Raw genomic sequence first — 22,906 nt, 5'->3', positions numbered from 1 at the left:
TACAATACCACAGTTCTTCTCTGGGCACCCTGTCATAAGCTTTCTCCAGATCTACAAAAACACAATGCAGCTCCCTCTGGCCTTCTCTGTACTTCTCTATCAACATCCTCAAAGCAAATACTGCATCTGTAGTACTCTTTTTTGGCATGAAACCATACTGCTGCTCACAAATGTTCACTTCTGCCCTGAGTCTAGCTTCCACTACTCTTTCCCACAACTTCATTGTATGGCTCATCAGCTTTATTCCTCTGTAGTTGCCACAACTCTGCACATCTCCCTTGTTCTTAAAAATGGGCACCAGCACACTTGTCCTCCATTCCTCAGGCATCTTCTCACTATCTAAGATCCTGTTGAACAACCCAGTCAGAAACTCTACTGCCACCTCTCCTAGACACTTCCAAACCTCTACAGGTATATCATCAGGACCGACGGCCTTTCCGCTCTTCATCCTCTTCAGTGCCCTCCTCACTTCATCCTGACTAATCTTTGCTACATCCTGGTCCACCACAGTCACCTCTTCTAGTCTTTGTTCTCTCTCATTTTCCACTTCATCAACTCTTCAAAGTACTCTTTCCATCTTCCCATCACACTACTGGCACCTGTCAATAGACTTCCATCTCTATCCTTAATCACCCTAACCTGCTGCACGTCCTTCCCATCTCTATCTCTCTGTCTTGCCAACCTGTATAGATCTGTCTCTCCCTCCTTACTGTCCAACCTAGCATACAAGCTTCTTGTTTGGCCTTTGCTACCTCTACCTTCACATTACGCTGCATCTCCCTGTTCTCCTGTCTACTCTCCTCAGTCCTCTCAGTGTCCCACTTCCTCTTGGCTAACCTCTTTCTCTGTATACACTCCTGTACCTCCTCATTCCACCACCAAGTCTCCTCATCTGCTTTCCTTCCAGATGACACACCAAGTTCTCTCTTACCTGTCTCCCTGATCACATTAGCTGTAGTTGTCCAGTCATCTGGAAGCACCTCCTTGCCACCCAGAGCCTGTCTCAACTCCTTCCTAAAAGTCATGCAACACTCTTCCTTTTTTTTAGCTTCCACCATTTCGTCTTCTGCTATGCTTTTGCCCTCTTCATCTTCCTCACCACCAGAGTCATCCTACACACCACCATCCTATGCTGTTTGGCTGCACTCTCGCCTGCCACTACTTTGCAGTCACTGATCTCCTTCAGGTTACACCGTCTACATAAGATGTGGTGCTCCTACCACCACTCTTATAGGTCACTCTATGTTCCTGCCTCTTCTGGAAGAAAGTATTCACTACAGCCATTTCCATCCTTTTTGAAAAGTCAACTACCATCTGTCCTTCTGCGTTCCTCTCCTGGATACCAAACCTGCCCATCACCTCCTCATCCCCTCTGTTTCCTGCACCAACATGTCCATTGAAGTCTGCACCAATGAAAACTCTCTCACTTCTAGGCATGCTCTGCATCACTTCATCAAAGTCCGACCAGAATTTCTCCTTCTCCTCCAGCTCACATCCTACCTGTGGAGCATACCCACTAACAACATTGAACATCACACCTTCTATTTCTAGCTTCAGACTCATCACTCTATCTGACACTCTTTTTACCTCCAGGACATTCCTAACAAACTCCTCCTTCATGACAACTCCTACTCAATTTCTCTTCTTATCTACACCATGATAGAACAACTTGAACCCTGCTCCTAAAGTTCGAGCCTTGCTACCTTTCCACCTGGTCTCCTGTACACACAGTATGTCTACCGTCCTCCTCTGCATCATGTCAACCAACTCTCTACCTTTTTCTGTCATAGTTCCAACATTCAACGTCCCTACTCTTAGTCCTACACTCGTGGCGCTCCTCTTCTCTATCTTCGAGCGAACACACTTTCCTCCTCTCCTTCTTCGACCAACAGTAATCCAATTTCCACCAGCGCCCTGTAGGTCAACAGCGCCGATGGCGGTCGTTGTTAACACGCGCCTCGACCGATCCGGTGTGGAAGTCATAGGTTTGATTTGCATCTTTGTTTTGAGCTACTTGTACCACTCTTTAAAATTTTTGTTTTTGTTTTAAATTTTGGTTCCTAAATCAAAAATTTTATTTTACAACAGACCGTGATGCTTCTGCCTCAAAACCTCACCCTTCAGCTTTCCCCAAATGACAACCACCAGCGTTTGGAATTTCTGCAGGATATTTTCAGTAATACATCAAGGAGAAAATACAATTTGAATAAATTACACCCAAAGGTGGCTTATAGCATGATTGTAAGGAATATTTATAGTTTTCTAAACAACATTAAACCGCCAACCTAATAAACTATTGCACACTGGTTCAAAAATATCAAAATAATTATTTATATCAGAGTGATATCACAACTTCAATGTGTTTGATTTTGTTAATATGTTTTAAGGTTTCATGAATAAGTCCCTCATATATTAATTAAAGTAGTCAAATCCAAACACATGCCATGCGGCTGGATGTGAAATACCTGTATGCAGTGGTGTTGTAGATTCTGCAGGCTCCTATTCCTCCACACCTCTTTTGACCCCATTTTAGGCATGTTGTGTCAATGATTGCCCCAAAGTAGATGGGTGCTGGGATTCCTGCTGTAGGACCAAAAACATGGACATAAAGAAAACAGAGCTTGCTGATCTTTGTCAAAGCAGTAAACATTTCAAACAGATGCACTCTGAAATGCATATAGTAGCTCAAGCCACAGTTTTGTTGGCATCCTAACCCTGAGTCACTTGGGTGGACTCAGTTTAGAAGGACTCTTACCCAGTGTGCGTGTTGCAAGAGCATGGAAACCCAATGCCAGAGATTTCATCTGTGGTTTGATGCACCTGCATGAAGAAAAATGCAAACATGTTCAAAGAAACACAATCTGAAACTGGTTGTCCGTACAGTGTCAGAACACTTTATTCAAGAACCGTCACTACAAAAGTAGCAATTGTGATGTTTCAAGTTTCAAGTTTATTTATTTTTATATAGCCCAGATTCACAAACAATGTCTCAAAGGGCTTTACAATCTGCACATGGACGATATCCCTCTGACCTTTGTTCCCCTTCAGACACACAGAATGTAAACAAAGCATATCCCACGATATGATATACCATGAAAGAGGACTGTTCAAACATGTATTTACATATGAATGCACTCAACATATTTATTATTTATTTAGTCAGTTTATTTTTGTCTTTCCAGACATGTTATTACAGAAGAATTCACTTTCATCAGTTTTGGAACATAAACAACATCCGAAAAAAAAAAAAAAAGGGTTGACAGGTAGAAGCTATTGGCTTGTGATATTCTTTAAAATGTTTGGATGTATGTCATTCAGGAAATTGTCAGGTTAAACATGATTTGTTTGGAGTTACTGGGGAAATTGTCAGTCTAACTTCTACATGCACTCAATGCCTAAAGCCAAATGTAATCAATTTCTTACTAAATAGATAGTGAAAGAGAGCATAAAACAAGGCATAGCGATAATACAATTTGGTTAATGTAATTCCATTGAATGCGGAGGACTCAAACACGGTCATCTGGCATCCATTTAGGAGATCTGATTTATGTGATATTGATACCTATGCCAAAGTCTGGTGCATGTTTTTGTGTGTTCATGTGTCTCATAAAGAGGCATAATTTTTTTCAAAATTCTCTCCATAAAATATTGTCTATGGAAATAGATAAAGCATCAAAAAACTGAGATTAACTGGGCACCGTTGTATCTATGAAAGATCAATTCAAGTTACACATGTCTATGTTAAGTAGACCTTCAGCCAGCAAAAGGTGGTAATGTGCAGAATTTAAGTTTACAATACATGGATGCTGTCTGTATCTGTGTATTCCATCTCAAAAGTCTCAAATGTATGTATTTTGAAGGAAAGATTATTAATTGCTCTTAGTTTTATAGATATGGAGCCCATAATGGGAAAGGAAAAGGAAAAAAAAAATCTGTTAAAGCGGTCACAAGTAGTATGTTGAGTAAATACATGTCATCAGTGTTTATTGTTTCCTACAAATTAACATAAAGTAATTTCCTGATTTCAGAGGTTCATTTAACTCAAAGAATTTGAGAAAAAAGTTGCGACATCACAATCAGGTCCTTTCGAAACTCCCCCTGAAAAACGTCTCAGCAGATAAACCAGGTGGTGTGTTTATTGCTAATTACCCTCATTAGTATACGAAAGCTCAGTGAAACTCGCATTTCAACAATCCTTCTTTGACACCCCCTGGCACCCCCATCGACCATCGTTGAGGAGCCAGATTTTCAACTACGGTCGTTGAAATGTGAATAGCACCGACCACACCCCACGGGGTTAATAAGATGGGACAAGACCAGCCACCTTCAGAACTGACGAAGCCTCTTGGATGAGAGGTGAAATGTTTTCAAGAAACTTTCTTAAAGTCCAGTGAATTGATTTAAACAGCTTTCAGATAACACTTCGTTGTAACTTCATTCATTTTAATCTGACCTGATGAGAATCATGTAGCCAGGGGTCCCCCCAAGGGAAATGATAAAGGAAGTGATGACCGACAGAGTCAGGAAGTATGGGAACATCCTGTCACAGTCTTCCGTGTGAGCACAGTGACCTGTACTGGCCGTAAAGTTACCAGCCACGCCGACACAGCTACAGTTAGAGAAGACCTGGAGAGACGTGCACACACACACACACACACACACACACACACACACACACACACACACACACACACACACACACACACACACACACACACACACACACACACACACACACTGACAATATACATCATGACATAGAAATATGTACAATGTACAATAAGCGTTGTACATAAACATGTATAACAATGTCTGCAACTTTCACTTCCACAGCAATGACATTCACAAAATCATTAAGCTAGATAGAACACAAGAAACAGGAGAAAATCTGAGCGTAGCCGTCTAAATCCAAATGAAATGCACAATGAGAAACCATCAAGAATGGTTATTTCCATCATTCATCATTAATGTGAACCGTGAAGTGAAAATACCAAATTAAATGGCCTCCTTTGTTGGCACAACAACCATGACATCCGAAAGGTCAGAAATGGTCATCATACTAAAATCATAGCTTTTGCTGATAAATAAAAGTTGACATACAGACATACAGTATGTCATAAGACATACAGACAAGTGAGAATTACATCCTAACTCCTGACTTAATTATATCTTAACAAACTGCACTTGGACAGTTACACTAAGTTTAATTCTAGCTCATCCAACCACTAAGTTAAAATAATTGGGAGCTTTTTTCCAGCAGTCCTAGAGATCGCTTCTCTTCATTTATTCTGTCTAATTATACTTAATCTCCCTGTGTTAAAATATTTTATTCATCTATTTTTTTTTTTCATAGGGTTGAGTCTTGTAGCCTTACTCTTAATGCAGACAGTATGTAATTGGAGAAAACCTGATTGACAGTTTGTCTTCACATTACTAATAGTTGATATACATAACATATGATATGCATACAATTAAATATAGACTGTATATTGCTGGGGCAGCAGTGGTTCAGCGGTAGAGCAGACGTCTTGAAGACAGATTGCCCAGCCATCGGTGATTTGAGTCCCGCTCCCGCCAGGACATATAAGCTGACGGTGGGAGGTGTCAGCTCACCTCCCAGCCACTGCCGAGGTACCCTTGAGCAAGACGCCGTTCCCCCGACAAGCTGCTCGCTTGTGGCACTATCCCTCGTGCGCGACCCATCTCTCTGCCTCCCCCTACGTTTGATGTTTGATGTTACTAATTGCATACCTGCAGGCCCCCAGTGTGTTGTGTTTCAGGGGCCTGTATACAAATATGTATGTATGCATGATTTAACAGATACTGTATGTAACTGCAAGTAACTGTAGTGTGGAGTGAGAAAGACAATTTCCTCGTTGGGGACAATAAAGTGGACTTTCTTCTTCTTCTTCTATATAGGTCTATACCTTAATTTCTAATTCTATTATAACTGTTTAATAATTGTATTAATTAAAGGTTCCGGGTTCAATCCCCTTCTATGCAGAGTTTTTGTATGTTCTCCCCACAGGCTCAGTGATCCTTGAGAAATGGGATAAAAATATCTGGAAATCCAGATAGCTCTGAACATTGTATCAGTGGCATCCTCTACTGTCATTTATCCATTTCAATGGGATTGAAAAGATGACAAATTATTTCATTTACCTTATTTCATTCATTTCATGATTATCATGATATTAAACTCAGCGTAAGTACAGTTCAAGGAAAAGATGTTTGGCACTTAAATTGAGTGTATATAAACAATAAAGTGCATTCTTATTTAAAAAATATATAAATTTAACCATTCCAAATATTTAAGAATATTACAGCAACATGGTAGATTGAATGAAAAGAAATAAGTACTATAAGGATAAAGAGCATAATTTACACGGAATTTACGCACGCACACTCACGCACGCACGCACGCACGCACGCACGCACGCACACACACACACACACACACTGCTGAGTTGGAGCCTACAGTGAAGGCAGAGTTTAGAGTTGAGAGATGAGTTCAGAGGCTGATAGTGGATAATATATTCATGAAAAAACATGTACAATAGCATTCATATAACATACACCTGATAGAGTTATATGGGTATAGATTACACTGTGTTTCCTATCTCTCTTTTTAAAACTTTGGTCTATGCAGATTAGAGGTGTGTAGCAGGGATGTGCCTTTTAAAAGACACCTATTCTGATAGGAAAAAATCTGTCTAAATTAAAATGTGTGGTCTAAACACAGTCTTATATAAGTTTTCTGAATTTGAACCACAGAAAAATTGCCATGTATTTTGGTCAATAAATCAGATCAACATGTGATTAATATGATCAATATGATTTTTCAACAACAGCCATAACACATCCTTAATGCATTTTTTTATTTTATTTTATCTACTTACTGTATATTGCCCTGATCCAAAAGAACTGGTGCAACCAGCAAGGCAGGGGGAAACGTAAGTGATGCCGTTCTGTCCACAGACTGGGTCCCACTCACTCGTCGAACAAGAACAATCTGAGTTGCATCCCATGAACAAAGAACGTGTATCATAAGATATTGTATCTACACTGAAAGGATGAGAGACAACACATCAGAGACTATTATTTATTACACCATCACAAAATATGCTGCAGCATTATTTACATAATAGTAGATAAAGTTATATGCATACTTTTAAAATAAATACTATACTCAAAGCAAACTAATGTGCAAGCACTTGGAAAAAAAAGACAATATAATGTTGAGAAAAGCAATTCTTTATATTTAAGTTGTTTTCTGTTCGAACTTAAAAAACTAAAGAATACCCGCCGATCAATCATAATATTATGACCAGTGCCAGGTAAAGTGAGTAACACAGAGTACTTCATTATCATGGCACCTCATTAGTGGGATGTGATGGACAAACAAGTTCAATCCATGGAAGCTCAACCTTGCAATTTACAGGATTTAAATAATCTGCTTCTAAGATCCTAATGCATGATACACAACACTCCTATGGAGGTCGTGTGAAGTCCATGCCTCAATGGGTTGGAGTTGTTTTGGCAGCAAAAGAAGTACCTGCATGATATTCGATATTAACACAATAGCTGATTGGTATATGCAGATCTATTATTGAATATGTATTTGTTGAGGATTTTTAAGGATTAGAAAATATAAGCATTTACTTCCCACTTGTAGTGCTATTTTGATTGAGCGTGGCAGTTCCAGCCCATTCCCTGCAGGTTTATTAGCATCCATCTGGCTGCTCCTATTTTTAGTGCTCACTTCAGTTATGTGTACTGTCAAACCTCTTTTAGACTCAGCGGTGCCTTGGTCACTGACACAAGATGACTTTTCTTGGCCTGTTTTGTTGTTCCTGGCTGGGTTTAAACTTTCAGATGTAAGCAAACAAGTAGCCTGCATGTTTCTCCATGTTACAGTAGCAGTTCCAATGCTGCTCTTTTATCTCTAGCTCCCATGGAAACCTTCACCCATTTGTTAATAATTCTGACACATTGATGTCTAGTTTCTTATTACTCGGAACTACATATATTTGAATGCCCAGAAAGAGAGTCTTGTTAGCTGTATTTAATATATGTCTTTTAAACAGTTATTTGTTGACTGCAGCCTCAAAATGTACTACAATTTCCTATGACTCACCTGTTATATGGAAGTGTCACCCCAGCTACCTTGGCATTTTCACAGCTCATTATGAAGAAGAACAGCGAAAGGATGTAACCAATCAGGGATGTGCCAAAGGCAAACCTTGCTGCTGCCATAATGTTCAGCTTCAACCTGTTCATTAGTAGGCCTCCGGAAAATATCCCCAGTGCTACAGCTGGTATATTGATCACACCTTTGAGAAACACCAAAGCATAGATTAACTATTAGCTGAAATTAGATATTTCAGAGACTGGGTTTAGATTTTTTTAATATATATATTTCATCAAATCATGGCTGCATGCAAGTAAAACTCAAAGAGACTTTCAGGATAAAAATAGGAACACACAAGTTTCCTTGATCAGCAAAGACTCATGATTTTAATTATTTATGTGTCTTCGATATCCCTCCACTGAACATCTGTGAAGACATGGTCTTCTATCTGTACCCATACCATTAGCTCTGGTCACTAATAAAGCATTCTCTTTCATAGACATCCAGTCTAGAGTGCAATGACATCACCCTCAATGAGACTCTACATAAGTAGATGTACAGTATTCAACTTATGGTATCAACCTTACTAGGTTTCACATAACATACGGTACATGTACATAGATAGCTCCCACATAATGTGAAGAAACACCAGGTCTGTGGGCCTGCTTTTCCCGTCTGTACACAAGTAATTTATATGACACAAACATTTTCAGTGCACATGTATCATACCCATTAGAAAGTTGGCCTTTGATGCAGACTGCCTGAAGTGCTGTTCAATGTACTTTGGTTTATAAGTGACCATGCCAATGAGGGAGTTCAGCTGAATGATTGTCACACACAGATAGATCAAATACACTGGGTGGCCCAGCAGGGTTCTCAGGGTTGGAATAAAATCTGTAGAGAAACATACATTTTAGTTAAATATATAATAGTTCTGTATAATAGTAGCAAATTCAGAGTATAACAATGTAAAAGAAGGACAAAATTAAAATATAAAAATTAAAATTCCTGGTGTGTAGCACTGTTAAAAAAACACTTTCCCAGCTAGAGTACGTAGTAACATAAAATTTATTGATTTACTCTCCAGAGAATAATTGCTACATCAACATTTTCTGTATCTATGTTTGATATCTGTCAAGTGTCTGAAACCTGCTACTGCTAGTCTGACTAATAAAACATCTTAATTTCACACCCAATATTTGTTGAACTACAATGTAAATATATTTTTGTTATACAATCCAAGTGACAAACATACAGTATTTGGGCTTGCACTAGGAGGTAGTATGACTAAGACAGCGGCTTGCTGTAATAGCAAGTAAAACTTACAAGTAAACATTGAATAATACCAAGAATCAAATTTATTAAAATCAAAGTGTCTAAGTCAGTTAAAATGTCTTCTATTCCAAGTAAAACTTACAAGTAAACATCGAGTAATATATTTGAATGACTGTATCTTCATGTAGTGAATGCAAGTTTTCAATTGTTGGGGGGTGTAAAACCACACTCGTCGTAGGGGTGTGTGTGGGGGATACCCCCCACAGGGGCGTCCAGGGGGCCCCCCTCGGGAAATTTTTTAGAAAATTGGGTTGTTTTCCTGCATTCTGAGGGAAAAATCTTCTGTTCAGTTTACCTACAAAAATACACTAAAGTTAATAGTTCATGCTTTACATTTATACCTACTTTATGCAGGTATAAATGTGAGATTCAACAATTGAAAACTTGCATCACTATGTGAAGATACAGTCATACAAAATATTACTCAATGTTTACTTGGAAGTTTTACTTGGACTAGAATACATTTTAACTTTGACTTAGACAACACCATTGGTATGCCAGTTTAGTTTTGTTTGTTTTTTTAATTCGATAATATGATTTTTTCATTTAAATTTAAAAAGGCATGAAAAATAGCAAGCGAGGTGAATACACATTTAAATGCATCGCTGGTTATTCCTGCCGGTCATAGAGATCAAAAGTCTAAGACTACAAAAAAAGTATTGATAATATCTTTCATTTACTGGTCTGTCACCACTCCTACCCCTCACAGCATTCACCATTTGTTGTTCAATTAGAATTTTAATGCAAAATCTACTATAAAACACTCTATTCTCATTTTCTTTCAATCGATCATCCTTGCCTTGTCGTACACCGATTCGTGGATTTAGCTTGTAAAAAAAGAATCCTGTTTTTTTAGTGCTGTCAGGCGATTAAAAAAAATTCATCTAATTAATTACAGGATTTGTAATTAATTAATCTAATTAATCGCATCTTAATCTCATACCTACTAAAGGCCCCCGAATAAAGAATTTGAATTCTAGGACATTACAGAACTAACGTTCAACTAATGTCCTTGACATGTTTTGTATTTAAATGATACATTAGGCTGGAGCTGCTTCGGTGATATGAAAATTCTCTTTTACAAAAGGTACAAATAATAATAATAATAATGGATTAGATTTATATAGCGCTTTTCTGGACACTCAAAGACGCTTTACATCGGATCCATTATTCATTCACTCGTCATTCATACTTTGTGATGGTAAGCTACGTGTGTAGCCCCAGCTGCCCTGGGGCAGACTGACGGGGACGTCTACAGCGCAGATTGGCAGAGCAGAATCACTTAGTTTTTGTTGATACTCCCGTCTTTGTTCTTTTTCGAAATAAAGTTTCTGCCCAAAGGTCCGAACGGGCTTGCCTCGCTCTCCTGTGTTGCGTCTCCGTTGTCAGTCGCTCTGCTTTTGACTAGTGGCGCAGGTACAAAGTGACGTCACTGCAGCCTATGGGTCTCTCAGTGGGCCAAATTGAAAATGCTTGGGCATTGACTTGCCATTCGAGATTAATTGCGTTAATTTTTATAACGTGTTAATTTGCAGCGTAATTGATTCATCTAATTAAGGCGTTAAAGTGACAGCCCTAGTTTTTTTTTTATTGGGTGAGAGGCAGTCACAACCCGAGTGCATATTTAATGATCGTGAGTGTTCGGGTCACGAGTGTAGCCGCAAGAGGGCACAAGCCAGTGTTTTATTGTGCTGGTCCCAAGCCCAGATAAATACAGGAAGGGCATCCGGCGTAAAACTTTTGAAGGAGGAGTTTGTTAGGAATGTCCTGGAGGTAAAAAAGAGTGTCAGCTAGAGTGATGAGTCTGAAGCTAGAAATAGAAGGTGTGATGTTCAGTGTTGTTAGGGTGACCTATAAGAGTGGTGGTAGGAGCACACAGGTAGACTACATCTTGTCTAGACAGTGTAACCTGAAGGAAATCAGTGACTGCAAAGTAGTGGTAGGTGAGAGTGTAGCCAAACAGCATAGGATGGTGGTGTGCAGGATGACTCTGGTGGTGAGAAAGATGAAGAGGGCAAAGGCAGAGCAGAAGACGAAATGGCGGAAGCTAAAAAAGGAAGAGTGTTGCATGACTTTTAGGACGGAGTTAAGACAGGCTCTGGGTGGTCAGGAGGTGCTTCCAGATGACTGGACAACTACAGCTAATGTGATCAGGGAGACAGGTAGGAGAGTACTTGGTGAGTCATCTGGAAGGAAAGTAGATAGGGAGACTTGGTGGTGGAATGAGGAGGTACAGGAGTGTATACAGAGAAAGAGGTTAACTAAGAGGAAGTGGGACACTGAGAGGACTGAGGAGAGTAGACAGGAGTATAGGTAGATGCAGCGTGAGGTGAATGTAGAGGTAGCAAAGGCCAAACAAGGGGCTTATGATGACTTTAATGCTAGGTTGGACAGTAAGGAGGGAGAGACTGATCTATACAGGTTGGGAAGACAGAGAGACAGAGATGGGAAGGACGTGCAGCAGGTTAGGGTGATTAAGGATAGAGATGGAAGTCTATTGACTGGTGCCAGTAGTGTGATGGGAAGATGGAAAGAGTACTTTGAAGAGTTGATGAACATGGAAAATGAGAGAGAACAAAGACTAGAAGAGGTGACTGTTGTGGACCAGGATATAGCAAAGATTAGTCAGGATGAAGTGAGGAGGGCACTGAAGAGGATGAAGAGTGGAAAGGCAGTTGGTCCTGATGATATACCCGTAGAGGTTTGGAAGTGTCTAGGAGAGGTGGCAGTAGAGTTTCTGACTGGGTTGTTCAACAGGATCTTACATAGTGAGAAGATGCCTGAGGAATGGAGGACAAGTGTGCTGGTGCCCATTTTTAAGAACAAGGGAGATGTGCAGAGCTGTGGCAACTACAGAGGAATAAAGCTGATGAGCCATACAATGAAGTTATGGGAAAGAGTAGTGGAAGCTAGACTAAGGGCAGAAGTAAACATTTGTGAGCAGCAGTATGGTTTCATGCCAAAAAAGAGTACTACAGATGCAGTATTTGCTTTGAGGATGTTGATAGAGAAGTACAGAGAAGGCCAAATGGAGCTGCATTGTGTTTTTGTAGATCTGGAGAAAGCTTATGACAGGGTGCCCAGAGAGGAACTGTGGTATTGTATGAAGAAGTCTGGAGTGGCAGAGAAGTATGTTAGAGTGGTGCAGTACATGTATGAGGACTGTAAGACAGTGGTGAGGTGTGCTGTAGGTGTGACAGAGGAGTTCAAGGTGGAGGTTGGACTGCATCAGGGATCAGCTCTGAGCCCCTTCTTGTTCGCTATGGTGATGGACAGGCTGACAGATGAGGTTAGACAGGAATCTCCATGGACTATGATGTTTGCAGATGACATGTGATCTGCACTGAGAGCAGGGAAGAGGTGGAGGAGAAGCTAGAGAGGTGGAGGTTTGTCCTGGAAAGGAAAGGAATGAAGGTTAGCCCTTGTAAGACATAGTACATGTGTGTGAATGAGAGGGACCCAAGTGGAAGAGTGAGGTTACAGGGAGAACAGATCAAGAAGGTGGAGGATTTTAAGTAATTAGGGTCAACAGTCCAGAGCAATGGAGAGTGTGGAAAAGAGGTGAAGAAGCGTGTACATGCAGGATGGAACGGGTGGAGAAAAGTGTCAGGTGTGATGTGTGATAGAAGAGTTTCAGCTAAAATGAAAGGAGAGGTGTAAAAAACTGTGGTGAGACCAGCAATGTTGTTTGGTCTAGAGACAGTGTCACTGAGGAAAAGACAGGAGACAGAGCTGGAGGTAGCAGAGATGAAGATGCTGAGGTTCTCCTTGGGAGTGACCAGGAAGGATAGGATCAGGAATGAGTACATCAGAGGGACAGCACATGTTAGAGGTTTTGGAGATAAAGTCAGAGAGGCCAGACTGAGATGGTTTGGACATGTCCAGAGGAGAGATAGTGAATATATTGGTAGAAGGATGCTGAGTTTTGAACTGCCAGGCAGGAGGCCTAGAGGAAGACCAAAGAGGAGGTTTATGGATGTAATGAGGGAGGACATGAAGGTAGTTGGTGTGAGAGAAGAAGATGCAAAGGACAGGCTAGATGGAGGCAATTGATTCGCTGTGGCGACCCCTGAAGAGAAAAGCCGAAAAGAAAAGAAGAAGAAGAGCGTTCGGGTCACTTCGACATAGCGAAATAGCAGCATGCTATTGTTTTCCTATGTTATCGCTCGGGGAGTCCAAAAAAGTTGTAAGTTTTAGACTTTTTTTCCTACAAATAAGAACGCCACTGTGGCTACACAAGCTAAAATCCTTGTAACTATATCGAATTTACTTCGCCTATGGCGAAGTTGCAAATGGCTAGTGCAAGCCCAGCAGTATACAGTATATGTTTGTTAATTTCAGTCATGTCAGCAAAGGTTTTTTTTAAACAAAGTATCCAATTCTTCAATATTTAATTTTTAATTTAATTTAATTTAATTTTTATGAACAGTAGTGATCCCCGTAGTGATCCCTGTAGGGAAATTATTAGTACACTCTACACACACGTATTATTAGTTACATGCATATATATATATATATATATATATATATATATATATATATATATATATATATATATATATATATGCCTGCAGGCATGCATGGGAGTGGTGGGTTGTTTCTTCGCGGTGTGCCCCCAATGAGCAACATATAAAAGAGGAGGCACCTTACTTGAGGGCACCTCATCAGTGCTCAGGAGGTGAACTGACAGTTTCCACTTTCAGTTCACACTCCCAACATATTTTGCCCTATACCTATCTTTTACCGGCAACTTCCGGTCCAAGAATTAGTGGACTGAGCCGAAAAACACAGCAGGCCCCAGTGAGATTTGAACTCACGACCCCTGGTTTACAAGACCAGTGCTCTAACCCCTGAGCTATGGAGCCACTTATGAGATCAGTGACTATGGAGAACAATGTAACAATCTGGACAACCATTATATATCCATCCATCCATGTCAGTGTAGGTAGTTGTAGTAATGAGAGGCTTTTTAGGAAAGTCTTCATTACATTTCCTGTTGGAAGCATGGTGACCTCTCCATCCTTCCCATCTACCCTCCTCCCTAACACTTGGTGTACCAGGATTCTGCTATTACTACAACTACCAAAGGCAGTCATTTTGACTGCTTAGACATTATTTGTATAAAATTTGGATTATCATTAAAATATCCAAGAATAAATTGGTGGAATAGGTAAAAACACTACATTAAAACTATGATTATTGATTTTTTTTATTTATTTGACACAACATAACTTCTTCGAACTGTAAAACAAAAACAAATGTATCCTGGTTCAAAATAGGTTGTTGTCATCATTAGACCTTAACAATTAAAATTATTAACTACTATGAAAATTCAATAAAGCTGTGACGGCTGCCTGCCAGTTGTAAACACTAGTGTTACAATGCCCATCTGTAGAGGAGCAAAGGGCCCTGCACACTAAAGAGGTGCAACCTTAACAATCTATCAATTCTAACCAAGGATAAATATCTCCATTGTAATCACAATCCACACAGCTGTCAACATCACAAGTAGCCACGAGGCTAAACTGGAGACTGTTACGTGCTACAACAGAACCAAGGTTGGAGTAGATGTGCTTGATCAAATGGTGAGGAAATACCCATGAAGCAGCTGCTACATGGAGATGGCCATTGGTGGTGTTTCACGATATTCTTGACCTGGCTGCCATAAATGTTTTGATCCTGTTGAATAAATGCACCAACAACATGATGTCACAGAGGAACCTCATAATGCGACTCCCAAATATACTTTGCTCAGGACATATGAAGGCAAAAGTCAGCAGCAGAAGATTGAGAAGAGAAGGCAGTGCCAAGTGAAGAATATGTAAGAAAAATAAACAAAGGATATTTGTGTCAAATGTCATAAGGTAGTGGGAGCTGCAGATGGAAGTTACAGGTTACCTGTATTGGCTGTAGGTGATTGGAACCAATAAACAAACCATCTTGGCGTTGTTACAGCGGTGTGTCCAGCTGACTGTCAGCCGTCATAGCATTATTGAATGTTCGTAATAGTTAATAATTTTCATCGTTAAGGTCTAATGATGACACCAACCTATTTTTAAGCAGGATACATTTGTTTATTTCAAAGTTTGAATCTCTTTTGTGTTTTGAAATTTTAATAATCCAACAATGTTAGAATAAAATATACAAACATTTAGGAAAAGTCAGTGTCCTATTAGTTTTTTTAAAACCAAGTTATGACATTTCAAATTTTGAAAGCAGACAAAAGACTGCGTTGGCGGTTAAGCAAAGAGGGGAAGTGGCCCATCACTCCTTAGTAGTAGCTCCTTAACTTCCCCACGAGGATCAATTAAGTACTTTCTCATCTCTCATCTCATCTCATCTCATCTCATCCATTGGACAATCTGGGGTAACCAGTCGACCTAAGCTGCATGGTTTTTGAGGTGGGAGGAAGCTGGAGAACCTAGAGAGAATTTATATGAGGCAACAGCTCTACCCAATGCTCCACCGTGCCACCCCATTATAAATCAGACAACTGAATAAATATTCAATACTTCTTTTTCCAAATGACTGCAAACCATTCAATTCATCCTTACCTTTGGCCATCTCTATGAAACTGGTCTTTTCATCTGTAGGATACTTGTGCTTCAGAAGTGGAGAATCTTTAATGAAACTTGTCTGCTCAGGCGTGCACTTTTCTGGACAACGAGACCCCATAGGTAGGGAGCGAGGCAGAAACCAGAATGGAATGGCAGACAGCATGGTAATGACCCCAGCAATGAGGTAGCCAAGCCACCAGGCTCCCACCCAACGAGCATCTGCTGGGGTGATGGTGATTGTTTCTGTGATGCGGGAACAGACATGAGATATAAATCAATGTGAAAAAAACAATACCAACTATGTAAATTATATAACCGTCCATTTTCTTCTAGACGAAACATCTCATCTACAGCTGTTTCTTCTACTTTGCAGGTCATGGGTCTGCTGGAGACTCTCAGCTGACTACGGTGAGAGGCAGGGTACACTCCAGACGTGTTGCCAGTGCATCGCACATGAAAGATAAACAACTATTCACACACACACCTATGTGCAATTTAGGTGTGCAATCTAAATTGGCCACCAGGCCACCAGGTGATAAATCAAGTCACCTAGATTGGACAAAGGAAACCGGAGAACCCAAAGAGAACCAACGCAGACACGGGGAGAACATACAAACTGCACAGAAACAAATTAAACCCAGAACCGTCTTGCTGTGACGCTACCCACTGTGCCACTGTACCACCTATATCATACATAATTAAATATAAATATTAAATTTAGCAGAGTATCCCCACTTTATATAACTCAACACTGACCACTCACACATAAAAGAAAATCAAATTTTAATTGGAAACAAGAGCCAGCACAATTAATTAATAATAAAGTTAATAAAGTTATTATGATGGAGGACACTCCAGAGGAAACAGAATGAATTTTTTGGGGATAAGTAACATGTCACCTTTCCCTGTGTTTCTCTTTTTTCTTCTATAATTGTCTTCTTTTCTTTCCTTACCTACTTTCCTGCTTTCTCTTAATCATTTTGTTTTGTTCCTGTTATGCTGCACTCTGTATGATTATCACTTATCACAGAGCTTTGACCTTCCTTTCCCTCACTGCCATCCTCATTACCTTATTGATGCTAATCCTGCACACCTGGCCTGAGTCAGTGAAATGTACTGTATATGCACCACTTGAGATCCACCCACAGCCATAGAAAACCAATAACATGCCCGGTTTTATGAGTGAAAAACCTTTTCAGAGGAGACATTTAATTATATAATGGAAGGAAAAGTGCTGCTTATTACAAATGTATTGATGGCTCTTGTGTAACCTCATATCTTACCATAACATTATGACAATATAATCAGAAATTATAAATCCCTGAATATATCTCCTCAGGTTTTTATGGTCATCAGCACATCTTTCAAGAGTAAATGTGAAACAAATAACAAATAAAACAAAACATTGCTTTATGCAATAACAGCTGGCAAAACATTTTGGTTAAGTAGGATATCATATGATATATCATGACCTAAAACAAAACATCCATTCACGTGAATTATTAATGATATCAAATGTTTCAAGATAATCTGTGAATTAACAAGAATCTGGCATGAAAATGATTGCACCTTTGTTTGAACTCACCTAGTTTTACAAATCCAATGTCAACATAGATTTTGGCACAAAGAGAACCCAAAAGGTAGCCAAACACAGGACCAACAACCGAAATGGTCTGCACACAGCCTAAAATAAGATATACACACCAAAAGAGAGAAACAAACAAACAAACAAACAAAAAACAGGTTAGGGTTAGCTCTCAGGCTAAAATTTGTGCCAAAAACATTCTATCACCAGTAGCCACCACAGCCTTTTTTGAGATTTTGTCACAAATTGTATATATATCAGCATTACATAACATGTATGATTTAAACCACATTTAAACCCTCATGTCTAAGTTTATTTTGCAATTGAGTTATGTTCTTAGCTACTATAGGACACTTAATAAAATTTCCTGTTTTGCTCATATGAGCTCATATTTGAGCAAAGCTTTGTTTTTCACATGGCTTGGCTTTTAGCAAACATGGTGTTGAAAGATAGTGAAAGAGGACATGAAGGTAGTTGGTGTGAGAGAAGAGGATGCAGAAGACAGGGTTAGATGGAGGCAACTGATTCACTGTGGCGACCCCTGAAGGGAAAAGCCGAAAGGTAAAGAAGAGGTGTTGAAAGATACTCCAATGTCTTGTGAACAGGGCTGTGTTTTTAATTTCATATCATTTCTCACCAACATACAACGCAGCATTCTCCTCAGTAGCAAAATCATCAATGTAAGAGATTCCAAGTGGCTGAACAGGTGTCTCTCCAATTCCCCGCAAAACATTTCCAAGGAGGACATAGATCCACATGGACAGGTTGGACTCACCTTCACAGCCTGGAGGAAAAAATAGTGACATAATAACATTTGTACTAGTCTGCACTGAGCTATACATACATATTTGTGTCTTTAAAGGCTGACCTGTGGCTGGCACCTCAGCCAGTTTGCCACCTTTGATTGTGTCATCTGGTGAGCCCACTGAACAAGGAGAAGGGTTCAATGTTGAGTTCACCACCCAGCGGACTGATGTTTCAAATTCATAGCTGTACACACAGGACCCACATTGGACAGATCTATTAACTTCATTATTAATTGCTGAATGCATATTATCTTTGAATCTTGTCAGAAAGGTGACACCACCAAGACTCTGGAACAGCAACCTGATACTAGCAACAGCCCAACTTACCGCCCAATGATGAAGTGAGGTAGTGCAATTATGAAAGTGCCAATGGACATCAGTACACAACCCACAGCAATGGTCTTGGGCCGATGGAGCTTTGCGCCGAAGTAACTGACAAAAGCAATTACCAACAGGTTACCTGGTAGGTCAGAAGCACACAGAACTGTTAGGGTAGCTACTTTCTCAAAATAAGCGTAGATATGTATTTATTTGCATCTGGTTGTGGATAAGAAAACAATCCTCTAAACCATTTTGTTACTCTGAACAATATAATATCCATAAGTTATCCATTTGTTATATTGGATCATTCAAGTAACTCAGCTGATTGCCACCAATCAGAATATTTGTGATCAGTAACACTGAAACTATTGTCAACTATCCATCAAATTAAATCCAAACATATCAATTTGCCTTCTTACACATATCTTCTATCAAGCAATTTTCTATGGGTACCACTGAGGCTTTTATTGGGTATACATTGGTTATTTGAAAATTCTTAATCTAGTTTCTTGCATTTTATTCTGCTGGTTATAAGTGGCATGGCTTTCTTTAGGGAGACACACAGGAGATTCTTATTTGTTTCCCAATGATTTCAGTGTCTTTACTTTAAAAAACCCTTGTATGCTTTGTTAAATCCCACTTCAAAGCAGTGATGTATTGTAATTGTCAGTGTTCGAGTGTTCGTACGTCCGTCCGTTAGTCCACCAAATATCTTAACAGTTGCAGATAGAAAGATGAAACAAAAAGCAGATTACTCATGTGGCAAAGGGGATGAAAATGAGATGATGACCATGACCTTGAGAAAACTAGGTCAAGGTCAAATTTCAACTTTGTACACTCAGGAACTGGATAAGATAGAAAGACGAGGGAGAAGGCCTGTTTGAGTAAGACCATAGATCAAAACTAGTGCTTTGATGTACCTATGCTTTGATTTACCATGACCTACTTTCAGGTCAAGGTAAAATTTTGAATTCAGGAGTGTCACGGGATGTTGCAGTCTCTGACTGCCTTGTTACTCATTTTAACAACCACCACTTTTTACATGATCCTTTTTTTTACTACATTATTACACTGCATACACAAGTACTTGAATATACATTTTTTGTGGAGGCTAGGATTAGTCATCATCACAATCTGTCCTTTCTCTTTTCTTTTATTCTGTCATTTTCACCACTCCCACTTGCATTTTCTTTTTCCATTTGTTTTCCTTCCATTTCAAGCTGCCCTTTTCTGCCTCAGTGTTTCCCTGGCAACATTCATATAGAAAAACCTGTTGCCTAGACCACCTGACAAAAGACAGAGAGATCAAGGGAGAGAGAGACATTCAAGGTACACTGCTTGAGAACAGTGAAGGTGTCTGCCTCACCTTTTCCTCTGACAGGTCTACCCCTCCCCTACATGGGTAGTATCTGTTTGAATTCCTTCATAATGATAATAAAAATATATGTTATCAAAAATTAATTAGTTGTAAATAGTAATTGGTTTTTTATGTGGTACTCACACACTCAAATATATACTTCAACCAGGTAAGGATGCTAAAAAACAAAGCAGTTATTTCTGACTTCGATTTCAGAGCTGTGTAAAGTTTCACAAGAAAAGTTTGTACCATTTGAAATTTTTCATAATCAAGACATTGTGCTCCTTGGGCTACAAGAAATGACAGAAATGTTTTTTGAGCGGTTGATAACCTTCAAGAAACCCACTTTTTATTTTATTTTAGCTGTTACTCAATGCAGAATAAGAACATTTATTGATGATACTGGCATAGCCTTCCACTGAATCTGACAGGAGCTAAATTTGATATCATATCATATCATATCATATCATATCATATCATATCATATCATATCATATCATATCATATCATATGTACTCACGCATATACAGCATTTTTATGTGTGTGTGCACTCGCACATGCAGTTTTCATGTTTTATACTTATATGGTTTTAAATCCAGAATGATGATTAAGATCTTGAAAAAAACTTTACACGACAATCTGATGAGGTTGACATTTGTCTACTCATACAAAAACCTCAATCAGGCTCTAAAAAATATACTTTTTAGGAATTCATTTTCACAAGCCATAAAATTTGTTTGGGGACACTATGATATAGATAGATGGTTATATTTTATTTATCCCAAACTGCGAAAATTAAATTATATGTCTAATATAATCAGCATTTACCAAATAAAAAAAATGAACTAGATGTACAGCTGCAGACAAGGATAAATGTGATATTTTATTGTTTTTTTATTTGCCTTGAGTTGGACAGGTTTGTTCTCTTCACAAATTATTTCAACAATGGCCAAAGTCTGTCTCCTCGAAATAATTTCACATGCCTAATAAAAGCTGATAAACACGCATGGATATTACTGGGGGAAAGCTGATTTTAAATTAACAATTTAGAGAAAATGTCCAGTTCTCCTTTGCATTAAGCAGCTTGTTATGCTATGCCTGTTTTGTCCCTGCTCGACACAATGACTCAGAGACACGCACACACACAGACACACACACGCACGCACGCACGCACACACACACACACACACACACACACACACACACACACACACACACAAACACACACACACACACACACACAAACACACACACACACACGCACACACACACACAGTCAGGCACACACAAGTACATCCTTGTGGCCTCTTCTTGGAAGGCCTGATGAATCCTTTATCTGCAGAGTGAATGGCTCTGTTAACTATTCATATTTGAATCTCGGTTACAGAAGGAAGAAGGAGAGCCCGTGACACACAGGCTGCAAACAGAGCAACAAAATAACAGCAGTGACTGGAAGATCTACTCACCAATCTCAAAGCTCCCATCAATGACACCAATTAGATAACTCGGGATGTCAAAGCGTCTCTCCAGCTGAGTTATTGTGCTCTTCATGTAACTCCCTGACAGAGCCTTTGCAAAATACGCGAAGGACAAAGCTACCACAAACATCTGGAAAAGAATAAGATGAAAAAAAAACAAGACGAAATTTTACATGAATATGCATGGAAGCATGAAAATATGTGCACACAAACACAATTTTTCATCTAATTGTCACTAATAATTTTATGATGTTAATGCTTATGTATTGTCAACTGACAATACTTTAAGGAAGAAGTGCCTGTATAATGCATCAATTCTTTTAAACTGCCTTCACTGGTCGACTGTTCACTGATTCATAAGTAATAGGAACACAGGAGTGGCAGGATGTCAGAGAGATTATTTTAGGTTTGGATGTAACATCCTCATAATAAGTCAAAAACCTGGTATGGAAGTTCAAAGTCTGGCAGGAAGCCTTATCAGAGAGTTTCTCAAGGACCATTTTTCAAATTGAGCGCTTTGTTAAAATTACCCCAAATAATACAGTTATCTAATTAGCATTAAATCAGTTAGAAACCGACAGTCTGGGCTTGAAACTTCTTTTCTTCTTTTTCACTGAATATAAAACATCTCATCTTCAAAGTGTTTTTGTGATACTATTACCAATGCAAAACTCAGAAAATGCAAACCTCTTTCAGTTTACTCTAACCCTAACTTATATTTAATAATTCTGAGATAGTTTCGTTCTCATGACATGACTTCTCGAAATCTACCCACAACTGCGGGGAAGCGGTTAATGAAAATGAACGAATAATAATATAATATAATATAATATAATATAATATAATATAATATAATATAATATAACATGGAGCGGCACGGTGGCGCAGTGAGTAGCACTGTCGCCGCACAGCAAGCAGTGCTACCCACAAGCAGGGAAAACACCCACGGAGATTGAAGAAACTACTAAAATTGGGTTAAGAACTGTTAATAATAACACGGCATTAAAAACTGGGAGGATAGTAAAGACCCATCATCTTCAATGAATAAATATGTTTCAAAAAACGTTATGTTTGATTGTGATCGGCGACCACGTGAAATCTTGGTGAACTCAAATCAAACAAATCAAGAATTGAAACTCTGGACTACGTTTAATAGTTTTATTAAGATAATTTTCACACCCACAATGTGAAGGGAACTCAAAAGATTGAGACTGGACGGTTGTAACCTTAAGAAACCCAATAATCAGTGAGACTAATCAGTAAAAAGGGTCTTAAATTTTCTAGAGACGTAAAGATTGGACTCGATAGCATTGGAATAAGGTCATGTGGTCTGATG

At 39.2% G+C, this 22,906-nt stretch overlaps 1 protein-coding gene and 1 non-coding gene across 2 annotated transcripts in view; both read right to left on the bottom strand.

Moving 5' to 3' along the window:
• LOC137597008 (solute carrier organic anion transporter family member 1C1-like) overlaps nt 1-22,906 on the bottom strand; it is a 44,260-nt gene that overhangs the window by 3,505 nt on the left and 17,849 nt on the right. Inside the window, exons 3-14 of the mRNA XM_068317877.1 lie at nt 21,559-21,700; nt 18,742-18,874; nt 18,477-18,598; nt 18,246-18,392; nt 17,609-17,707; nt 16,021-16,266; nt 8,861-9,025; nt 8,138-8,333; nt 6,900-7,065; nt 4,454-4,626; nt 2,756-2,820; nt 2,466-2,583 (exon numbers count right to left, since the gene is read on the bottom strand). Coding sequence (XP_068173978.1) covers nt 2,466-2,583; nt 2,756-2,820; nt 4,454-4,626; nt 6,900-7,065; nt 8,138-8,333; nt 8,861-9,025; nt 16,021-16,266; nt 17,609-17,707; nt 18,246-18,392; nt 18,477-18,598; nt 18,742-18,874; nt 21,559-21,700 — 1,772 coding nt within the window. The remainder of the gene's footprint in view (nt 1-2,465; nt 2,584-2,755; nt 2,821-4,453; nt 4,627-6,899; nt 7,066-8,137; nt 8,334-8,860; nt 9,026-16,020; nt 16,267-17,608; nt 17,708-18,245; nt 18,393-18,476; nt 18,599-18,741; nt 18,875-21,558; nt 21,701-22,906) is intronic.
• Nucleotides 14,259-14,331, bottom strand: trnat-ugu (transfer RNA threonine (anticodon UGU)). The gene has a single exon. It is a non-coding gene; the product is annotated as a tRNA-Thr (tRNA).

Source organism: Antennarius striatus, chromosome 6 (assembly GCF_040054535.1).
Source record: "Antennarius striatus isolate MH-2024 chromosome 6, ASM4005453v1, whole genome shotgun sequence".
In the NCBI taxonomy this organism is placed as follows: domain Eukaryota; kingdom Metazoa; phylum Chordata; class Actinopteri; order Lophiiformes; family Antennariidae; genus Antennarius; species Antennarius striatus.
The sequence above is the reverse complement of the archived record's forward strand: the minus strand, read 5'-3'. Positions and strand labels throughout refer to the sequence as shown.